Below are 22,242 nucleotides of genomic sequence, written 5' to 3' on the forward strand. Positions count from 1 at the left end.
TACACAGCCCTTTTTGCCTTGGCCGCCTTGCGTTTTGAGGATGACATGTTGCTGCTTCCACAGAGCGATCTGGGATATGCAGCCAGAAGCAACCTCACAGTGCAAGAAATACAATATCTATATATCTGTACAGTACACCGATACACCGTGAGGCACTAGAGGGACCAGCACAGAAAAATCGCTTACCGCCCGCTTAAAAAAGCGGGTGTGTGATCGCCAGATAGCCCCTAGTCCAGGTCTCCCAGAGCCTTGCGTCCTTCCTCCAGCCAGGCATGCATGTAATGGCTGCCGGCGTCTCGAGAGAGGAAGGGGGGCGGGCCCTGGGCGTTCCTGGCCAAGAGCGGGAAGCCTGCTTCCCTCTGTGCCAAGTGAGAGGGCTGGAGCATGTAAATCAGGCTCCAGCCCTCGTCGCTGCTAGCGAACAGCGTCTCTCCCCTACCCTGAATGACAGGGTGGGGGCGGGAACGAATCGGAGCTGCCGGCGTCCTAGGCCCAAAAAGCCGGGGACTAAATTTATAACCGCCGCCGCCGTAAAAGCGCGGACGGCGGATCCCCGGCGCACCACAAGTCACAGCAGCGCCGCCCGGTCCAGAGGGGGTCGGCGCTGCGTTCCCATACACAAAACATCCCCCAGTAATCTGTAGGGACACTGGCTCCAACGTTGCGGTCCCCGGCGCACTACAACACCCAGCCAGCCCGGAGTGTGTCTGTGCCTGCCGGGGACACAGAGTACCTGTATGATGCAGGGCCTGTCCCTGATCGTACTCCTGCTCCGTCTCCATCAGGTTCTAATGGGTCTGTGGATGGAGCCCGGCATCAGAGCTGAGAGGCCGGCAGGATCCCACTTCCACAGAGCCCTACCAGGGGATGTGGAAGGAAAACAGCATGTCAGGCTCCAGCCCTGTACCAGCAATAGGTACCTCAACCTTACAACACCATCCAGGGGTGAGAAGGGAGCATGCTGGGGACACTATATGTGTCCTCTTTTCTTCCATCCGAAATAGTCAGCAGCTACTGCTGACTAAAATCTGTGGAGCTATGCATGGAATGTCTGACCTCCTTCGCACACAAAGCTAAAACTGGAGAACCCGTGATACCACGGGGGGGTATAGCCAGAGGGGGAGGGGCCTTGCACTTTTAATGTAGTGCTTTGTGTGGCCTCCAGAGGGCAGTAGCTATACCCCAATCGTCTGGGTCTCCCAATAGAGCGCTGAAGAAATGAAGATTTTCCACGTACGGTGGTAAATGCGGGATGAAGCAGGCTTTCGGGCGCTGATCATGGTGGCAATAACCGCGGGGGAGAATCCCGCTCTTGTTAATACCCAGGTCTCAATGGCCATGTCGTCAGCTTCAGGGCTCTGGAGTTCTGATGGGAAATGGGCCCTTGGGTCAGCAAGTCTGGGATGTCTGGAAGGCGCCACGGTGAGTCTGAGCATTTGTACTAATTCGGCGTACCAGGCGCGCCTGGGCCAGTCCGGTGCTATCAGTATCACCGGGACTCCCTCTGCCTTGATCTTCCTGATTACCCGCGGCAGCAGGGGTAGAGGTGGAAATATGTAAGGCAGGCGGAACTGGTGCCAGGAGCAGACTAGAGCATCCACGCCGATGGACTGCGGGTCGCGTGACCTGGCTATGAACGCAGGTACCTTTGCATTCAACCTTGAGGCCATTAGGTCCCCGTCTGGTGTGCCCCAGCGAGTGCAGATGTGTAGAAAAACATCTGGGTGGAGAGACCATTCTCCGGCGGCCAGGCCTTGGCGACTTAGAAAGTCTGCTGCCCAGTTCTCTACCTCCGGTATGTGTACGGCTGATATCACTGATCCCGACGATTTGGCCCAGCTGAGGATCTTGTGGGCCTCGAGATAAGCCGCTTTGCTGCGGGTGCCCCCCCTGCCGATTGATATAGGCTACAGCTGTCGCATTGTCCGATTGGACTCGAATCTGACGACCCGCTAGCAGAGGGCAGAACGCTCTGAGCGCGAGGAAGATCGCGCGGAGTTCCAGGATGTTTATGGGTAGCAAAGACTCCTGGGGCGTCCAACGTCCTTGAGCAGTGTGGTGCCGGTACACTGCTCCCCGGCCTAGGAGGCTGGCGTCCGTGGTCAGGACCAGCCAGTTCACTGGGAGAAAAGATCTCCCCTTCGATAGGGATGAGGACCGAAGCCACCAGCGGAGTGCGTACCTGACTGAAGGCGTCAGAAGAAGATGTCTGTCCAGGGAGAAGGGGCTCTTGTCCCAGGCCGCTAGAAGGGCTACCTGCAGTGGGTGGAGGTGCAGTTGAGCAAAGGGTACTGCTTCCATAGCTGCCACCATCCTGCCGAGCACTTTAATGCTGAATCGAATGGATCGAGAAGGAGGACGTAGAAGGCAGCGTACCGCTCGTTGAAGAGCGATCGCCTTGTCCTGAGGGAGAAGGATCAAGCCCCAACGGGTATCCAGGGACATGCCCAGGAAGGTGATGGATCGTGATGGGATCGGGGACTTTGGTGAAGACCCTTGGTGTGGTGGCAAGACCGAAGGGTAGAGCTACGAATTGAAAGTGAGAGTCCTGAATTGTGAAGCAGAGGAACTTTTGGTGATCTGGGGCGATTGGTATGTACAGGTACGCGTCCTTGATGTCTATGGAGGCGAGGAATTCCCCTTCGACCATGGATGCAATAATGGACCTTAGGGACTCCATTCTGAATCTCCGTACGTGCACATGTTTGTTTAGGTGTTTGAGGTCCAGGATGGGTCGAACTGACCCATCCTTTTTGGGGACCACAAAGAGGTTGGAATAAAAACCCCCGAACTTCTCGTCGTCTGGGACAGGTATTATCACTCCTGCTGTTTGGAGCGAGTGGATTGCTGAGAAAAAAGCTTCGCGTCGTTTTCGAGTCTTTGGGGGGTTTGAGAGAAAGAACCGACTCTGGGGTCGGGTCCGAAATTCTGTGTGGTAACCAGAAGACACAAGGTCTTGCACCCATTTGTCGTCTGAGGCGGCAGCCCAGATGTGTTGAAAGAGCTGCAGTCGACCTCCTACAATGAGTCTGTCTTCTGGGGCGCCGAAGGAGTCATGAGGGGGGAAAACGTCGTGGCCGAGTCTCCCTAGTCCTGGACTGTTTCAGTCTAGGCTGCCATGACGAAGTGGGTTTCGGGGAGAGCTGAGGTCGGTCCCTGTGTAGTCCGCGGCTAGTGGCGGGGGCAGAGCGGGATGTCGACCAACCAAATGAGTTCCGAAAGGAGCGGAACGAGGACTGTGGACGTCTGGTGAAGGACGTCCTGGACTTCAGCTGGGGAGGGAGGTACTCTTTCCTCCCGTGGCGTCAGAAATGAGATTGTCCAGACGTTCGCCAAACAATCGGTCTGGAAAAAAGGGAAGGCCCGTAAGAGACTTCTTGGAGGTAGAGCCCGCTCGCCATTGTCGGAGCCAAAGAGCTCTATGAATGGCTATGGTATTTGAGGCGGCAAACGCTGCGCAGATAGCAGCGTCCATGGATGCCTGCATGAGGTACTCCACCGCAGCAGCAATTTGGGCTGTTACCTCTATGTGAAGGTATGAGTGAACTGGGATTCCTCAAGCGAAGTGTTAAGGGATTCTGCCCAGACCGAGATCGCCTTTGCGACCCACACAGAGGCAAAGGAGGGCGAGAAGGAGGAACCCGCAGCTTCAAAAGCAGAGCGGGCGAGATGCTCCACCTGTCTGTCTATCGGGTCCTTGATGGAGGAACCATCGGGTAAAGACAGGAGCGTCTTTGTGGTAAGGCGGGAGACCGGGGGGGGGTCGACCGAGGGCGGATCGGCCCAACCCTTAGGGGCAGGTGAGGCAAAAGGGTACCGGGACTCCATGAGTTCACGGTTACCGAAGCGCCTGTCAGGCTTCTCCCTTTGCTTTGTGAGGATATCCTGAAACTCTGGGTGATCAGCGAAAACCTTTTGGGGTTTCCTTGCCCTCTTAAAGGAGACCACATTGTCAGTGGTAGTGGATGGGGGATCCTCCACATGCAGAGTTTGGTTGATTGCTGCTATAAGGGAGTCTATTGCAGTTTCATCATCTGGGGAGGCTGAAACCAAGGAATCCTCTTGGTATAAACAGCATTCTCCCTCCTCCAGCTCTTCAGAAGCCGTGGAGCGTGTGGGAGAGCCTGCCCTGTGTGCTCCCGAGGGAGAGCCCGCTGGAGACACCCGGCCATGTGCTCTTTTCCTGATCCCTGCAACCGGTGAAGCATGGGCCCGGATTATCTCTGAAGGATCCTCCATAGGGGTATCCTCAGGCTGCGTTCCGTCCAGGGGCCCCCATGGGTGTGGAGGACGACATTGCATAGCCAGCACCAGGTTCTGTGACAGTTTTTCCATGGATTGGGACAGAAACTGTGCCCATTCCGGTGGGCTGGGAGCCCTAGGCTCCGGGCTGACTGTTGCGGCGGTGGTGGAAGGGGGGGACTTGGGGGGCTATAGGGGCACAGGACTCACAGAGAGAAGAGGTGTGTTTACGTGGTAGCTCAGCGTGGCGGGCAGTGCAGGCTGAATAATAGACTATGTGGGCCTTAGCACTCTAAGTGCCCTTAGAATTCTGCATGTTCCTAATAGGAGTATGCCAGGAGGGGGAGCAATGCTCAGCAGAGCTACAAGTGAAGCAAGCACCTCACCAGAATCAGCCGATGGCCCTGTCCTCAGGAAGGGTTAAGCTCTATGGAGATCTTCGCACACTTTCCTGGGGGGAGATGGGGGAGGCTTATCGCGGCGGCGGGGGGGCAGGGCTTAGCGCTAAAAAAGCGCAAAGATTAAGTCAGTGTGCCCCCCCCCCTGCTGTGGGTAGTAAAAAACGGCGGGAAGGGAGCTTCTGATACTTTTCCTCCCTCTCCCTCCAGTCAGCACACAGCTTGTCACTGGTGGTTATCAGCCGGCTTTTCTGCTAGAGCAAATGAGTCCCTGAGCTCTGTGCCCTCCCCCTGCCACCGGGAAATTATCTGCAGGACTTTCTGCAAACAGGAGTGACTTCCCCACTCCTCCAGTCAGCAAGCTAGAGAAGAAGGGAATTTTGTTTACTTACCGTAAATTCCTTTTCTTCTAGCTCCTATTGGGAGATCCAGACAATTGGGTGTATAGCTTCTGCCTCCGGAGGCCACACAAAGTATTACACTTTAAAAAGTGTAACCCCTCCCCTCTGCCTATACACCCTCCCGTGCATCACGGGCTCCTCAGTTTTGGTGCAAAAGCAGGAAGGAGGAAAACTTATAAATTGGTCTAAGGTAAAGTCAATCCAAAGGATGTTTGGAGAACTGAAAACCATGAACCAAAAGAACAATTCAACATGAACAACATGTGTACACAAAAAAACAACCAGCCCGAAGGGCACAGGGGCGGGTGCTGTGTCTCCCAATAGGAGCTAGAAGAGAAGGGAATTTTGTTTACTTACCGTAAATTCCTTTTCTTCTAGCTCCAATTGGGAGACCCAGACAATTGGGTGTATAGCTATTGCCTCCGGAGGCCACACAAAGTATTACACTTAAAAGTGTAAGGCCCCTCCCCTTCTGGCTATACACCCCCAGTGGGATCACTGGCTCACCAGTTTTAGTGCCAAAGCAAGAAGGAGGAAAGCCAATAACTGGTTTAAAGACCAATTCAATCCGAGGAAACATCGGAGAACTGAACCATACCACATGAACAACATGTGTACCCGAAAAAACAGAAAAACCCCGAGAAAACAGGGCGGGTGCTGGGTCTCCCAATTGGAGCTAGAAGAAAAGGAATTTACGGTAAGTAAACAAAATTCCCTTCTTCTTTTTCGCTCCTAATTGGGAGACCCAGACAATTGGGACGTCCAAAAGCAGTCCCTGGGTGGGTAAAAGAATACCTCGTGATAGGGCCGTCAAACAGCCCTTTCCTACAGGTGGGCAATCGCCGCCTGAAGGACTTATCTACCTAGGCTGGCGTCTGCCGAAGCGTAGGTATGCACCTGAAAATGCTTGGTAAAAGTATGCAGACTCAATCAGGTAGGTGCCTGACACACCTGCTGAGCCGTAGCCTGGTGCCGTAATGCCCAGGATGCACCCACGGCTCTGGTAGAATGGGCCTTCAGCCTTGAGAGAACCAGAAGCCCAGTAGAACTGTAGGTTTCAAGAATTGGTTCCTCGATCCCCCGAGCCAGGGTGGATTCAGAAGCTTGCGACTGTTTACGCCGACCAGCGACAAGGACAAAGAGTGCATCCGGGTGGCGCAGGAGCGCCATGCGGGAAGTAGAACCTGAGTGCTCTCACCAGAACCAACAGATGCAAATCCTTCTGAAATTGATGGACTGGACGAGGACACAAAGAAGGTGAGGTGATATCCTGATTGATATGAAAGTGGGATACCACCTTAGGGAGAAATTCCGGAATCGGACGCAGAACTACCCTGTCCTGGTGAAGGACCAGGAAGGGAGATTTGTATGAGAGCGTTGCTAGCTCGGAAACTTTCCTAAGAGACGAGACCGTTACTAGAAGGCCACTTCCCGAGAAAAGCGGGAAGGGAGACCTCTTTCAAAGGCTCGAAAGGCGGCATCTGGAGAGCAATTAGAACCTTGTTCAGATCCCAGGGCTCTAACGGCCGCCTGTACGGAGTGCTGAGAAGACAAACTCCCCGTAGGAACGTGCGTACCTGAGGAAGTCGTCTCTGAAAAAATACAGATAGCGCTGAGACTTGTCCCTAAAGGGAACTGAGCGACAACCCTTTTTCCAACCTAGATTGCAGGAAGGAAGGAAACATAGACGATGCAACCGGCCAGGGAGAAACACCCTGCGCCGAGCACCGAGATAAGAATATCTTCCACGTCCTGTGGTCAATCTTGGCGGACGTTGGTATGCTAGCCTGCCTCATGGTGGCAACCACGTCCTGAGGTAATCCTGACGACACTAGGTTCCAGGACTCAAAGCCACACCATCAGGTTGAGGGCCGTAGAATTCAAATGGAAGAATGGCCCTTGAGACAGCCAGTCTGATTGGTCTGGTAGTGCCCCCGGTTAGCCTACCGTGAGGCACCACAGAACCGGGAACCACAACATCCTCGGCCAATCTGTAGCGACGAGGATGGCGCGGCCGCAGACGGTCCTGATCTAACGCAGCACTCTGGGCAACAATGCCAGAGGTGGCACATAAGGTAGCTGGAACTGCGACCAATGCTGAACTAAGGCGTCTGCCGCCAGAGCTCGATGATTGTGAAACCGTGCCATGAAGCTGGCACATTGTTGTTGTGCCGTGACGCCATTAGATCGACGTCCGGCCTCTGTCAGCGGCGCCAGATCTCCTGAAACCCGTCCGGGTGAAGAGACCATACCCTTTCGGCCACACCCCGGCGACTTAGGAAGTCAGCTTCCTAGTTTTCCACGCTTGGGATGTGAACTGTAGATATGGTGGATGCCGTGTCTTCCACCCACATCAGAACCTGCCGGACTTCCTGGAAGGCTTGCCGGTTGCGCGTTCTTCCTTGGTGGTTGATGTATGCCACCGCTGTGGAGTTGTCCGACTGAAGTCGGATTTGCTTGCTTTCCAGCTGCTGTTGGAAGGTTTGTAGGGCAAGATACACTGCTCTGTGTTCAAGAACATTGATCTGAAGGGTGGACTCTTGCTGAGTCCACGTACCCTGAGCGCTGTGGTGGAGAAAAACTGCTCCCCACCCTGATAGACTCGCGTCTGTCGTAACTATCGCCCAGGATGGGGATAGGAAGGACCTTCTTTTTGACCATGAGGTGGGAAGAAGCCACCACCGTAGAGATTCCTTGGCCGCCTGAGAAAGAAAGACGACTCTGTTGAGGGAGGTCGACTCCCCGTCCCATTGGCGGAGAATGTCACATTGTAGTGGACGCAGATGAAACTGCGCGAAAAGAACTGCCTCCATTGCTACCATCTTACGTAGGAAGTGCATGAGGCGTCTTAATGTGTGCGACTGGTTCTTAAAGAAGAGATTGCAGCCCGTAGTGAATGCTGTTTGTCTAGCGGAAGCTTCACTATCGCTGAGAGAGTATGAAACTCCATGCCTAGATATGTTAGCGATAGGGTCGGGGTCGGATCTGACTTTAAAAAGTTGATGATCCACCCAAAACTCTAGAGAGTCTCCAGCGCAACGTTCGGGCAGTGTCGGCATGTTTCCTAAGAGAGTGCCTTGACAAGTAGATCGCCTAAATATGGGATCACAGAGTGACCCTGAGAGTGCAGGACTGTGACTACTGCTGCCCTGACCTTGGCGAAGACCAGTGGGACTGTCGCTAGCCGGAAGGTAGAGCTACGAACAGAAGGTGTTCGTGTCCTATAACGAAGCGTAGAAACGCTAGTGCTCTGGATCAATCGGCACGTGTGGATAAGCATCCTTGATGCCTAATGATGCTAGGAAATCTCCTTGGGACATTGAGGCGATGACATGGCGGAGGGATTCCATCCGGAACCGCCTGGTGTCCACGAGCTTGCTGAGCAGTTTTAGATCCAGAACGGGACGGAACGGCCCGTTCTTATAGGCACCGCAAATAATTTGGGGTAAAAACCGTGACCTTGTTCCTGAAGAGGAACGGGGGTCATCACTCTTTCTGCCTATAGAGTGCACCCTGTTTGCAGAAGAGCAGCGGCTCGGCCGGGAGGTGGAGAAGTTCTGAAGAATCGAGTTGGAGGACGAGAAGTGAGCTCTATCCTGTACCCGTGAGACAGAATGTCTCACACCCAACGGTCATTGACCTATGGCAGCTAAATATCGCCAAGGCGGGAGAGCCTGCTACCGACCGAGGAGCGGAGAGAGGAGGCCGCAAGTCATGAGGAAGCCGCCTTGGAAGCGGGTTTTCAGACTGTCTCCTTTTTTGGGCGTGACTGAGCCCGCCAAGAATCTGAGCTCCTCTGATCCTTTTGAGTCCACATTGGACGAGGAAAAATGGGACCTGCCCGAGCCTCGAAAAGACCGAAACCCCGACTGCCTCCTGCTCTGTTGGGGTTTGTTGTGCCCGGGCTGAGGAAAGGATGAATCCTTACCCCTGGACTGTTTAATGGTTACATCCAAACGCTCACCAAACAGTCGGTCAGCAGAAAAAGGCAACTGGTTAAGCACCCTTTTTTGGAAGCAGAATCTGCCTTCCATTCACTTAACGAGCAGACCAGGCTCTGCTTAAAAACACGGAGTAGCGGAGGCTACTGCCGCACGGTTCGCAGAGTCTAGGGCAACCTGAATCGCGTAAGAAACAAATGCAGACATTTGAGAGGTTAAGGATGCCACCTGCGGCACAGATGTACGTGTAACCGTGTCAATCTGTGTAAGACAAGCTGAAATAGCTTGGAGTGCCCCAAGGGCGAGAATGCTGGAGCCAACGGTGCGCCGACAGTCTCATAGATGGATTTAGACCAGAGATCCATCTGTCTGTTAGTGGCATCTTTAAGTGCAGCTCCATCTCCCACTGCAACTATGGATCTAGCTACAAGCCTGGGGATTGGAGGATGCCGCTTGGGACACTGGGTCCAGTCCTTGACCACGTCAGGGGGCAGGGATAACGTGTATCCTAAGCCGTTTGGAGAAGCGCATATCTGGATAAGTGTGGTGTTCCTGGACTGCCTGAAGCTGACTCCTCCACTGGAGGAGCTGGGTGAGAAATAACCAACATTCTATTGAAGGACGCTATAAGATTATTCACTATGGCGTCACCATTAGGTGTATCCAGATTGAGAGCGGTCTCAGGATCAGAATCCTGAGCCGCTACTTCCGCCTCATTACACAGAGAGTCCTTCTGCTAGGACCCTGATGAAACCGAGGGCCGTTCATAGTGAGCCCGCTTAGGCTGTCTGGGACTGACGGCTGTGCAGAGCCGTGACTCTGGGATGCATGTGACATTCCCGGAGCTGTTAGTTGTTCACACTGAGGGGGGCCATGGATCAATGATTCAACAGTGCCCATGTTGTGAGAGACATGTCCGGACTGCTAGGCTTCTAGTATCATAGCCATAGTCTCAGAAAAACTGTCAGTAAATACTGCAGACACCGTCCTCATCCTCTGGCCATTAGCAGAGACTCCGGCTGAGTTGGATATAATGGGGGTCTATGTAACCTGCCGGCCGTATAGCCGTACATGCTGTACCGGCTGCATAGAAAAACATGTGGTTCTGCACCTTTGTTGTACACAGAGAATATGCTGATAACTCCTCCGCACAATCCAGGAGGGTATATACAACGTGCGACCAAACAGTGCAATGTATATAGTACAAGCATATCTATAAGTGCACTTCTGGACTAGTGGGGTTAGCACCACAGGTGCTGCTTAACGCCTGTTGCAGCGATTGTGTGACTATCAGAATGCCAGGGTCTTCCACACTTGTCTCTGTATCGTACAGAAACTGACACTAATGGCTGCCGGCGTCCTTGTAGAGAAGGAAGCCGTGGGCGTGCCTGAGAAAGTGCGGGAATCCGGTTTCACAGTGCACACAGTGAGAGGGGTGGAGTATGCAAAACATACTCCAGCTCTCAGCGCTGCTGTGCTATGCAGCGTCACGCCCCTACCCTGACTGTCAGGCCTGTGGGCGGTAACGAAGGGAGACTAGGCCCAGAAGCCGGGGACTCGAGTTAATAAGCGCGGCCGGCATATCAGTGCTGGCCGGCGCGGAAGTCCCCGGCGCACCACAAATCCCAGCGGCGCCTTAAATAAAAACGGCAGCGGCGGATAGCGCGGTAGTCACCCAATACACTAACACACCCAGCAACGCTGTGGTGTGCGATGGCACTAGTGCGGACAGCGCCGCTGTCCCTGGCGCACTAACACACCCAGCAGTGCTGCCGTGTGTCTGCGCGGTCCCCACAGGGACACCGAGTACCTCCATGTAGCAGGGCCATGTCCCTGAAGATACTCCGCTCCAAGTCCAGCAGATACCAGGGGCTGTGGATGGAGCACGGTCTCTGTGCCTGGAGACCGATAGAATCCCACTTCACCCAGAGCCCTGTAAAAAGGGATGGGGAAGGAAGCAGCATGTGGGCTCCAGCCTCCGTACCCGCAATGGGTACCTCAACCTTAACAAACACCTCCGACATGAAGTGGGGTGAGAAGGGAGCATGCTGGGAGCCCTGTATGGGCCCTCTTTTCTTCCATCCGACATAGTCAGCAGCTGCTGCTGACTAAACAGTGGAGCTATGCGTGGATGTGTTGCCTCCTTCGCACAAAGCACAAAACTGGTGAGCCAGTGATCCCACTGGGGGTGTATAGCCAGAAGGGGAGGGGCCTTACACTTTTAAGTGTAATACTTTGTGTGGCCTCCGGAGGCAATAGCTATACACCCAATTGTCTGGGTCTCCCAATTAGGAGCGAAAAAGAAAAAGGAATTTACGGTAAGTAAACAAAATTCCCTTCTTCTTTGTCGCTCCATTGGGAGACCCAGACAATTGGGACGTCCAAAAGCAGTCCCTGGGTGGGTAAAAGAATACCTCGATAAAAAGAGCCGAAACTGCCCCCTCTTACAGGTGGGCAACCGCCGCCTGAAGGACTCGCCTACCTAGACTGGCGTCTGCCGAAGCATAGGTATGCACCTGATAGTGTTTCGTGAAAGTGTGCAGACTAGACCAGGTAGCTGCCTGACACACCTGCTGAGCCGTAGCCCGATGCCGCAATGCCCAGGACGCACCCACGGCTCTGGTAGAATGGGCTATTCAGCCCTGAAGGAAGCGGAAGCCCAGAAGAACGGTAGGCTTCAAAAATCGGTTCCTTGATCCACCGAGCCAAGGTTGACTTGGAAGCCTGCGAACCCCTACGCTGGCCAGCGACAAGGACAAAGAGCGCATCTGAACGGCGCAGGGGCGCCGTGCGAGACACGTAGAACCGGAGTGCCCTCACTAGATCTAATGAGTGCAAATCCTTTTCGCATTGGTGAATTGGATTAGGGCAAAATGAAGGTAAGGAGATATCCTGGTTGAGATGAAAAGGAGATACCACCTTAGGGAGAAATTCCGGGACAGGACGCAGAACCACCTTATCCTGGTGAAAAACCAGGAAGGGGGCTTTGCATGACAGCGCTGCAAGATCCGACACTCTTTGGAGTGATGTAACTGCCACTAGAAATGCCACCTTCTGCGAAAGACGTGATAAAGAGACATCCCGCAGCAGCTCGAAAGGTGGTTTCTGAAGAGCCGTTAGCACCCTGTTAAGGTCCCAGGGTTCCAGCGGACGCTTGTAAGGTGGGACTATGTGGCAAACTCCCTGCAGGAACGTGCGGACCTGCGGAAGCCTGGCCAGGCGCTTTTGAAAAAAATACGGAGAGCGCCGATACTTGTCCCTCTAGAGAGCCGAGTGACAAACCCTTGTCCATTCCGGATTGAAGGAAGGAAAGAAAAGTGGGTAAGGCAAACGGCCAGGGAGAAAAACCATTATCAGAGCACCAGGATAAGAAGATCCGCCAAGATCTGTAATAGAACTTGGCGGACGTTGGTTTCCTGGCCTGTCTCATAGTGGCAATGACATCCTGAGATAATCCTGAAGACGCTAGGAGCCAGGACTCAATGGCCACACAGTCAGGTTGAGGGCCACAGAATTCAGATGGAAAAACGTCCCTTGTGACAGCAAGTCTAGGCGGTCTGGAAGCGCCCACGGTTGACCCACCGTGAGATGCCACAGATCCGGGTACCACGATCGCCTCGGCCAATCTGGAGCGACGAGAATGGCGCGACGACAGTCGGACCTGATCTTGCGTAACACTCTGGGCAGCATCGCCAGAGGAGGAAATACATAAGGCAGTCGAAACGGCGACCAATCCTGAACTAATGCGTCCGCCGCCAGAGCTCTGTGATCTTGGGACCGGGCCATGAATGCCGGGACTTTGTTGTTGTGTCGTGACGCCATGAGATCGACGTCCGGCGTTCCCCAGCGGCGACAGATCTCTCGAAACACTTCTGGGTGAAGAGAACATTCCCCCGCGTCCATGCCCTGACGACTGAGAAAATCTGCTTCCCAGTTTTCTACGCCCGGGATGTAAACTGCGGAGATCGTGGAAGCTGTGGCTTCCACCCACTGCAGAATCCGCCTGACTTCCTGGAAGGCCTGACGACTGCGCGTGCCGCCCTGGTGGTTGATATATGCGACGGCAGTGGCGTTGTCCAACTGTATACGGATCTGTCTGCCCTCCAGCCACCGATGGAAAGCCAATAGGGCTAGATACACTGCCCTTATCTCCAGAACGTTGATCTGAAGGGAGGACTCTACCGGAGTCCAGGTTCCCTGAGCCCTGTGATGGAGGAAAACCGCTCCCCACCCTGACAGGCTCGCGTCCGTGGTGACCACAGCCCAGGTTGGGGGTAGGAAGGATTTTCCTTGCGATAGAGAATTGGGAAGGAGCCACCACTGAAGAGACGTCTTGGTTGCAAGGGACAGAGAGACGTTCCTGTCGAGGGAAGTCGACCTCCTGTCCCATTTGCGGAGAATGTCCCATTGGAGTGGCCGCAGATGGAATTGCGCGAACGGCACTGCCTCCATCGCTGCCACCATCTTCCCCAGGAAGTGCATGAGTCGCCTCAAGGGGTGTGACTGACCCCGAAGAAGAGATTGCACCCCTGCTTGCAGAGAAAGCTGTTTTTCCAGCGGTAGCTTGACTACCGCTGACTGTGTATGAAACTCCATCCCGAGGTAAGTCAGTGATTGCGTCGGTGTCAACTTGGATTTTGGGAAGTTGATTATCCACCCAAACTGCTGGAGAGTCGCCAGAGCGACGGTAAGGCTGTGCTGACACGCCACCCGAGAAGGTGCCCTGACTAGGAGATCGTCTAAGTAGGGAATCACCGAGTGGCCCTGAGAGTGTAGGACCGCCACAACGGATGCCATGACTTTGGTGAACACCCGTGGGGATGTCGCCAGGCCGAAAGGCAATGCCACGAACTGAAGGTGTTCGTCCCCGTGAAAAAGTGCGTCGGCCCGAGCGGGGGGCGGAGAGGTTCTGAAGAAACGAGTCTGAGGATGAGAGCTGAACTCTATCCTGTAACCGTGAGACAGAATGTCTCTCACCCATCGGTCTTGAACATGTGGCCACCAGGCGTCGCCAAAGCGGGAGAGCCTGCCACCGACCGAGGATGCAGTTCGGGGATGCCGAGAGTCATGAGGAGGCCGCCTTGGAGGCAGTGCCTCCGGCGGCCTTTTGGGGGCGTGACTTAGACCGCCACGCATAGGAGTTCCTCTGGCCTTTCTCCGGCCTGCTGGACGAAGCGGATTGGGACTTGGCGGAGGGACGAAAGGACCGAAACCTCGCTTGAATTTTTCGTTGCTGAGGTCTCTTAGGTTTGGACTTGGGTAAGGAGGAGTCCTTTCCCTTGGATTCCTTAATAATCTCATCCAATCGTTCGCCAAACAATCGGTCGCCAGAAAACGGCAAACCGGTTAAGAACCTCTTGGAGGCCGAGTCTGCCTTCCATTCGCGCAGCCACATGGCCCTGCGGACTGCCACAGAATTAGCGGATGCCACCGCTGTACGGCTAGTAGAGTCTAGGACTGCGTTCATGGCGTAGGAAGAAAAAGCTGACGCTTGAGAAGTCAGAGACGCAACCTGCGGAGCAGAATTACGTGTGACTGCATTAATCTCAGCCAGACAAGCTGAGATAGCTTGGAGTGCCCACACGGCTGCAAAGGCCGGGGCAAAAGACGCGCCCGTGGCTTCATAGATGGATTTCACCAGGAGCTCTGCCTGTCAGTGGCATCTTTTAGCGATGAACCATCTGCCACCGATACCACAGATCTAGCCGCCAATCTAGAGACTGGAGGATCCACCTTGGGACACTGAGCCCAACCCTTAAATACGTCAGAGGGGAAGGGGTAACGTGTGTCAGTAAGGCGCTTAGTAAAGAGCTTGTCCGGAACCGCTCTGGGCTTCTGGACAGCATCTCTGAAGTTAGAGTGATCGAAAAATGCACTCCGTGTACGTTTGGGGAACCGAAACTGGTGTTTCTCCTGCTGAGAAGCCGACTCCTCTACAGGTGGAGGCGGGGGAGACAGATCTAACACCTGGTTGATGGACGAGATAAGATCATTTACTAAGGCGTCCCCTTCAGGTGTATCAAGATTGAGGGCAACGTCAGGTTCAGAGCCCTGAGCTGCGACGTCCGCCTCGTCCTCCAGAGAGTCCTCAAGCTGGGAACCCGAGCAGCGTGAAGAAGTCGGGGAAGATTCCCAGCGGGCCCGCTTAGCCGGTCTGGGACTGTGGTCCGGGCAGGAGTCCTCCGCGTGGGACCTAGGGCCCAACCTGGGAACGCGCTGCGGCGCGGACCGAGAGGGGCCTGGAGGCGACGATCCAACGGGGACCAGGGCCTGTGTAAGGACCGGTCTGGACTGCAAAGCTTCTAGCAGCTTGGCAGACCATTTGTCCATAGACAGAGCCATGGATTGTGAAAGTGACTCAGAGAGTTTCTCAGCAAACGCAGCAAACTCTGTCCCTGCCGCCTGGACAGGGGGAGCAGGGGGGGGTCTACCTGAGCGGAGGGGCCCACTAGTGACCGAGGCTCCGGCTGAGCAAGCGAAACAGGGGTCGAGCATTGCTCACAGTGAGGGTAGGTGGAACCCGCAGGTAACATAGCCCCACAAGAGGTACATGTCGCAAAAAAACCCTGTGCCTTAGCACCTTTGCTCCTTGTGGACGACATGCTGTTGTCTCCTAGGAGAGTGATCACTGAGGGTATATGGGAAGGGGTATACAGCCCGACCGAACAGAAATATGTATATAAATACGTATCTATTCCGGCACCCTAGGGGGAACCAGCACCGGGTGACCGGTGTGGCTTACCGACCGCTAAAAAGCGGAGTGTGTGTCCTCCAGATTCCCTGCCTTAGGTCTCCCAGAGCTGCAGAGCTCTTCTCTGATAATCCTCCACCGGCAGAATGCCAAAAAAATGGCTGCCGGAGCTCTCAGGGGAAGAGTGGAGCCGTGGGCGGTGCCAGAAAAAGTGCGGGAATCTGGGGTCCCCACAGTGATCAGTGAGGGGGGGAGGAAACATACAGGATGCTCCGGCCCTCACATCCGACGTCAGGCCGGCCGTTCCGCCCTTACCCCTGACAGGCAGGCCTGGGGGCGGCATTTTTGCTACTAGGCCACGAAGCCGGGGACTAAATTTAAGACCGCGGCCGACAAGCAGGCGCGGTCGGCGCGGAAGTCTGCCGGTCTTCACAAATCAGCGGCTGCTGCAGCGTCCGGGAAGAAGGTGCTCCATGCACAGTCCCCATGGGGACACAGAGTACCTTATAGATGCAGGGCCCGGTCCCTGAGGATGAATAGACTCCTGTCCGGCAGATTCCCACAGGGGCTGCGGAGGGAGCCCGGTCCCAGTGAATGGATGAACGGTCAGGATCCCACTTCTCCCAGAGCAACTAAGGGATGGTGAAGGAAAACGGCATGCGGCTCCGGCCTTTGTACCCGCAATGGGTACCTCAACCTTAACAGCACCGCCGACATAGTGGGGTGAGAAGGGAACATGCCGGGGGCCCCGTGGGGGTCCTCTTTTCTTCCAACCGATATAACTAATCTGAGAATGCATGAGTGGATGTGTGCCTCCTTCCACGCAAAGCATAAAACTGAGGAGCCCGTGATGCACGGGAGGGTGTATAGGCAGAGGGGAGGGGTTACACTTTTTAAAGTGTAATACTTTGTGTGGCCTCCGGAGGCAGAAGCTATACACCCAATTGTCTGGGTCTCCCAATGGAGCGACAAAGAAAAGTTAACACTGTGTGTGCAGGATCCTTGGGGCTCTCCTTTTTGCACTCAGCAAGGGACTTTCTCATAATAAATACTGTAAATGTACTGGGAGCCTTCCCTGCAGCGTCTTTTCTCCCTTTGTCTGGAAAACCAGTCAGGGGGGATCTCACCTTAAAACACTGCTTTCCAGGCAGTGAAAATAGCAGAGTCAGCTTGCTGTGTCCGGTCACACCGGTGCCATATTCAACTCAGAGCCTGCAAAGAGGTGCTGAGGAATTGGTGCCATATTCAACTCAGAGCCTGCAAAGAGGTGCTGAGGAATTGGGCTATAGGGGCACAGGCCTCTACCCTGGGCTTTGGAAAATCGGTGTCTGTGGAACCCGTCGTCCAGCCCAGGATCCAGCGTCGCAGGAGGGGACACTCCACGTTCCCGCCTGTTGATGGTAGTGGGAGATCGGTCCCAAAAGGAAACTGTCGCCCTCAAAAAATAAAAAACCTTGAAAGGAAGTGCCTCCTACAGACACTAAGCTAAAACTGAGGTTGCCTGGCCCGGCCAGGGGTATATACTGCAGAGGAGGAGCTATGCTTTTGCCTCTACTTAGTGTCCTCCTATGGATAGGCAGCATAACACCCATGGTCCTGTGTCCCCCAATGAGGCGTCAGAGAAACATGGTGACTTAAGGCTCTGACTACACACAAGGTTTGCTGGTGGTCTGTTACCATAGAGACGCACAGGTCTGTACAGTAGTAGTAGATACACTAATGGTAGGAGAACCTGATGAAGATTAACTGCTAAAATACTAATGTTTTATGTAAGAAGCATTGACAACTTAACATAGAAGACCTTTGCACCCACCTCTTATCCTGGTAAACGAAATAATGTTTCCTCCCATCATGTCGTACGCATAAAATATTCGATGCCACATCCCTGTAGCAATTACTTGCTCTCCATCAGCAGTGAACTGGGCTTTAAAAACTGGAAATTTGTTTAAATAGACGCTCTGTATCTTTGGATTTAATTTACCATCAACCTAGACGGAGAATATTGCAAAATAAAAAAAAAAGTTACGCTTTATTTGCTGGAAATAAAATTTAAACTAATTATACCCAGTCTTCAATGTATTTTTGTGCATCAAATGCTCATTCATGTGCAGATTGTTAACACAACAAAAGGAATTTACTTTTTTTTTTCTCCAGAGCATGAACATTTGTGCTGGAGAATGGCGACAGCACCATGTACACAAAACCATGCCCTCCTGCCCTGCGGGAGCAAATTATCACCCGAATTTCAAGGTAAAACTTAAGCTTTAACAACAAAATAATACAGCACTAGCTAGGCTGGAAGTTTAAAAGATTAATCCTAACTTTCACATATATGGCATATCTACATGAAATCCCATTAACGTGTGAATAATGCAGCTCCCACCACTAGAACCAGCATCTACGGTATGCAATGTACAAATGTGGACATCTCTCTCCATTGACCTCTATGGAAGCTTTGAAAAAAGTGCTGAGCAATAATTTAAAAAAAAAAAAAAAAAAAAAAAAAAATATATATATATATATTCCAACAAACCTGAAATAATGATACAGAACGATCGTGACCCGCAGTCATAACTACTTGAGCCGTGGGGTGGAATTGAACTGTAGTGAGTGGAGTTTTAGATGGCCTCTCGTAATTGGCATCCAAGCAACTTTTTATCTACAAAATAAAAAGATTCAACGCAAAAGTCGCAATTATTAAATAAGAAGCTAGATTCATGGGTAGTGTTTATAATAATACTTGCTCTTACATATAGGTTTTAAGGTTAGGCAAATAACCTAAAGTGAGCAATAAAGCCCACACTAAAATACCTAAAGTTTGTAAAGGCTTTGCAGAGTACTCAAAGAAAATGGAAAAAAAAGAGAATTTTGTTACTTACCGTAAATTCTTTTTCTTATAGTTCCGACATGGGAGACCCAGACCATGGGTGTATAGCTTCTGCCTCTGGAGGACACACAAAGTACTACACTAAAAAGTGTAGCTCCTCCCTCCGAGCATAATACACCCCCTGGATAACAAAATCTAGCCAGTTTAGTGCAAAAGCTGAAGGAGGACATCCACCCACAAGTAGAGATAGAGCAAAACCCGGAACAACCGGAACCTCTGACTACAACAACAGCCGGTGAAAACACACGGAACAAGAAAACTGCCAACAGGCAACAGGGAGGGTGCTGGGTCTCCCATGTCGGAACTATAAGAAAAAGAATTTACGGTAAGTAACAAAATTCTCTTTTTCTTCATCGTTCCTTATGGGAGACCCAGACCATGGGACGTCTCAAAGCAGTCCATGGGTGGGAATAAACAGAAAACTGAGAAGTAGGCGAAACCTAACTTTACAAATGGGCGACAGCCGCCTGAAGGATGCGTCTGCCCAAGCTCGCATCTGCCAAAGCATGAGCATGCACTTGGTAGTGCTTCGAAAAGGTGTGCAGACTAGACCAAGTGGCAGTCTGACAGACCTGCTGAGCCGTAGCCTGGTGCCTGAAAGCCCAAGAGGCACCGACAGCTCTGGTCGAGTGTGCCTTGATCCCCGGCGGGGGAGGCACCTGAGTACACTGGTAGGCATCGGATATGGCCGACCTAATCCAACGAGCTAGGGTCGGTTTAGAAGCCGAGAGACCCTTGCGCTGACCTGTGGTTAGCACAAAAAGAGAGGTGCACCGCCTAAGAACAGCGGTGCGTGACACATAGATCCGGAGCGCCCGCACCAGATCTAAAGTATGCAATGCTTTCTCAAAGCGATGAACAAGAGCCGGACAAAAGGAAGGCAATGAAATGTCCTGGTTAAGGTGGAAAGGAGACACCACCTTAGGGAGAAAGTCCGGAGTCGGACGGAGAACCACCTTGTCTTGATGAAAAACCAAAAAAGGTGACTCCGAAGAGAGCGCAGCCAAATCAGAGACTCTCCTGAGAGAAGTTATGGCCACCAGAAAGACGACTTTCTGTGAAAGTCGAAACAAAGAAACCTCCCTAAGAGGCTCAAAGGGGGGTTTCTGTAAGGCCGTGAGGACCAGATTAAGGTCCCAGAGATCCAAAGGCCGCCGGTAAGGTGGAATGATGTGAGATGCGCCCTGCATGAAGGTGCGCACCTGAGCCAGTCGGGCGATACGCCGCTGGAACAATACCGACAGAGCCGAGACCTGTCCCTTAAGGGAATTGAGGGATAGTCCTAGCTGCAGACCGGACTGAAGAAAGGACAGGATGGTCGGCAAGGAAAAAGGCCAAGGGGCATGGCCGGAAGAACGACACCAGGACAGGAAAATTCTCCAAGTCCTGTGGTAAATTTTTGCCGAGGAAGACTTCCGAGCCTGAGTCATAGTGGAGATGACTTCGGGAGGAATGCCGAAAGCCGTCAGGATCCAGGACTCAAGAGCCACGCAGTCAATCTGAGAGCTGCAGAATTCTGGCGGAAAAACGGACCTTGAGAGAGAAGGTCTGGGCGGTCCGGGAGATGCCACGGCACCTCTACGGACAGACGGAGCAGGTCTGGGTACCAAGCTCGCCTGGGCCAGTCTGGAGCAATGAGTATGACCCGACGGCCCTCCATTCTGATCTTGCGCAGGACCCTGGGCAAGGGAGCTAGAGGGGGAAACACGTAAGACAAACGGAACTGGGACCAATCCTGAACCAGCGCGTCCGCTGCAAAGGCCTGAGGATCGTGGGAGCGAGCCACGTAATCCGGGACCTTGTTGTTGTGCCGGGATGCCATTAGATCCACTTCCGGAGTGCCCCACTTGCGGCAGATCGACCGGAACACTGCCGGATGCAGGGCCCACTCGCCGCTGTCCACGGTTTGACGGCTGAGATAATCGGCCTCCCAGTTTTCTACGCCTGGGATGTGGACTGCGGATATGGTGGACTTGGAGTCCTCCGTCCACTGAAGGATGCATTGAACCTCCAACATTGCCAGGCGGCTGCGAGTCCCGCCCTGGTGATTGATGTAGGCAACTGCTGTCGCGTTGTCTGACTGGACTCGAATGTGCTTGCCCGCCAACAGGTGGTGAAAGGCTACGAGAGCTAGGAGCACAGCTCTGATCTCCAGCACATTGATCGAGAGGGCTGATTCGGACGGAGTCCAAGTGCAGACTGGCATCCGTGGTGAGGATCACACAGGACGGGGTCAGGAAGGAGCGTCCCTGAGACAGAGAGAGGGGCCGAAGCCACCACTGAAGAGAGCTCCTGGTCTGTGGCGACAGAGCCACCAACCTGTGCAAGGAAGAAGTCCGCTTGTCCCAACAGCGGAGAATGTCCAGCTGCAGAGGACGCAGATGGAACTGGGCAAAGGGAACCGCTTCCATTGACGCCACCATCTGACCCAGCACCTGCATAAGGTGCCTGATGGAATGACGGCGGGGCTTCAACAGAGAGTGCATCGCCAGATGGAGGGACTGCTGTTTGACTAAGGGCAACTTGACAAGTGCCGGCAGAGTCTCGAATTGCATCCCTAGGTACGTGAGTTTTTGGGTCGGGTCAGAGTGGACTTGGGCAGATTGACAAGCCACCCGAATTGAACAAGAGTGGCGAGAGTGAGCGAGACACTCCGCTGACAGTCTGCACTGGATGAAGCCTTCACAAGAAGGTCGTCCAGGTAAGGAATTACTGCCAACTCCTGGAGGTGCAGAACCGCAACCACTGCTGCCATGACCTTGGTGAATACTCGAGGGGCCGTGGCTAACCCGAAGGGGAGAGCCACGAATTGGAAATGTTCCTCTCAGATTGCAAAACGTAGCCAACGCTGGTGTGAAACTGCAATTGGCACATGCAGATAGGCATCTCTGATGTCGATGGATGCCAGGAAATCTCCTTGGGTCATTGAGGCAATGACTGATCGCAGAGACTCCATGCGAAAATGCCGCACCTGAACATGCTTGTTGAGAAGCTTGAGATCCAGGATGGGCCGGAAGGAACCGTCCTTTTTGGGGACTAGGAAGAGATCTGAATAGAAATCTCTGAACCGTTCCCTGGCGGGAACCGGTACAATTACTTCGTTGGCCTGCAAGGATGCCACGGCCTGAAAGAAGGCGGCGGCCTTGGAGCAGGGGGAAGTTGACAGAAAAAAAATCTGTTTGGCGGGCTGGAAGAGAACTCTATCCTGTAGCCGTGGGAGAAGATATCCCGCACCCACTGGTCGGAGACGTGTTGAAACCACACGTCGCCAAAGTGGGAGAGCCTGCCACCGACCAAGGACGTTGCTGGCTCGGCCAGATAGTCAAGAGGAGGCTGCCTTGGTGGCAGCAGCTCCTGAGGACTTTTGTGGACGCGGCTTCTTGCGCCAGATGGGCTTCTGGTCCTTGGCTGAGTTAGTGGACGAGGCCGAGGGCTTAGAGGACGACCAGATAGAGGAACGAAAGGAACGAAACCTCGACTGGTTCCTGCCCTGGACAGGTTTCCTGGTTTTAGTCTGTGGCAAGGAAGTACTCTTCCCGCCCATAGCCTCCTTAATAATTTCATCCAGTTGTTCACCGAACAGCCTGGACCCAGCAAGGTACTTCTTTGAGGAAGCATCTGCCTTCCACTCTCGAAGCCACAAGATCCTGCGGATAGCGAGGGAATTGGCTGAGGCCACCGC

General features: G+C 53.5%; 1 protein-coding gene across 1 annotated transcript in view; it reads right to left on the reverse strand.

Annotated features, from left to right (window-relative positions):
• The window catches only part of UTP18 (UTP18 small subunit processome component), a 106,292-nt gene that overhangs the window by 35,660 nt on the left and 48,390 nt on the right, over positions 1 to 22,242 (reverse strand). The window contains exons 7-8 of the mRNA XM_075349533.1: positions 18,207 to 18,332; positions 17,487 to 17,661 (exon numbers count right to left, since the gene is read on the reverse strand). Coding sequence (XP_075205648.1) covers positions 17,487 to 17,661; positions 18,207 to 18,332 — 301 coding nt within the window. The remainder of the gene's footprint in view (positions 1 to 17,486; positions 17,662 to 18,206; positions 18,333 to 22,242) is intronic.

The sequence above is a fragment of the Anomaloglossus baeobatrachus genome, chromosome 5 (assembly GCF_048569485.1).
Source record: "Anomaloglossus baeobatrachus isolate aAnoBae1 chromosome 5, aAnoBae1.hap1, whole genome shotgun sequence".
NCBI lineage: Eukaryota > Metazoa > Chordata > Amphibia > Anura > Aromobatidae > Anomaloglossus > Anomaloglossus baeobatrachus.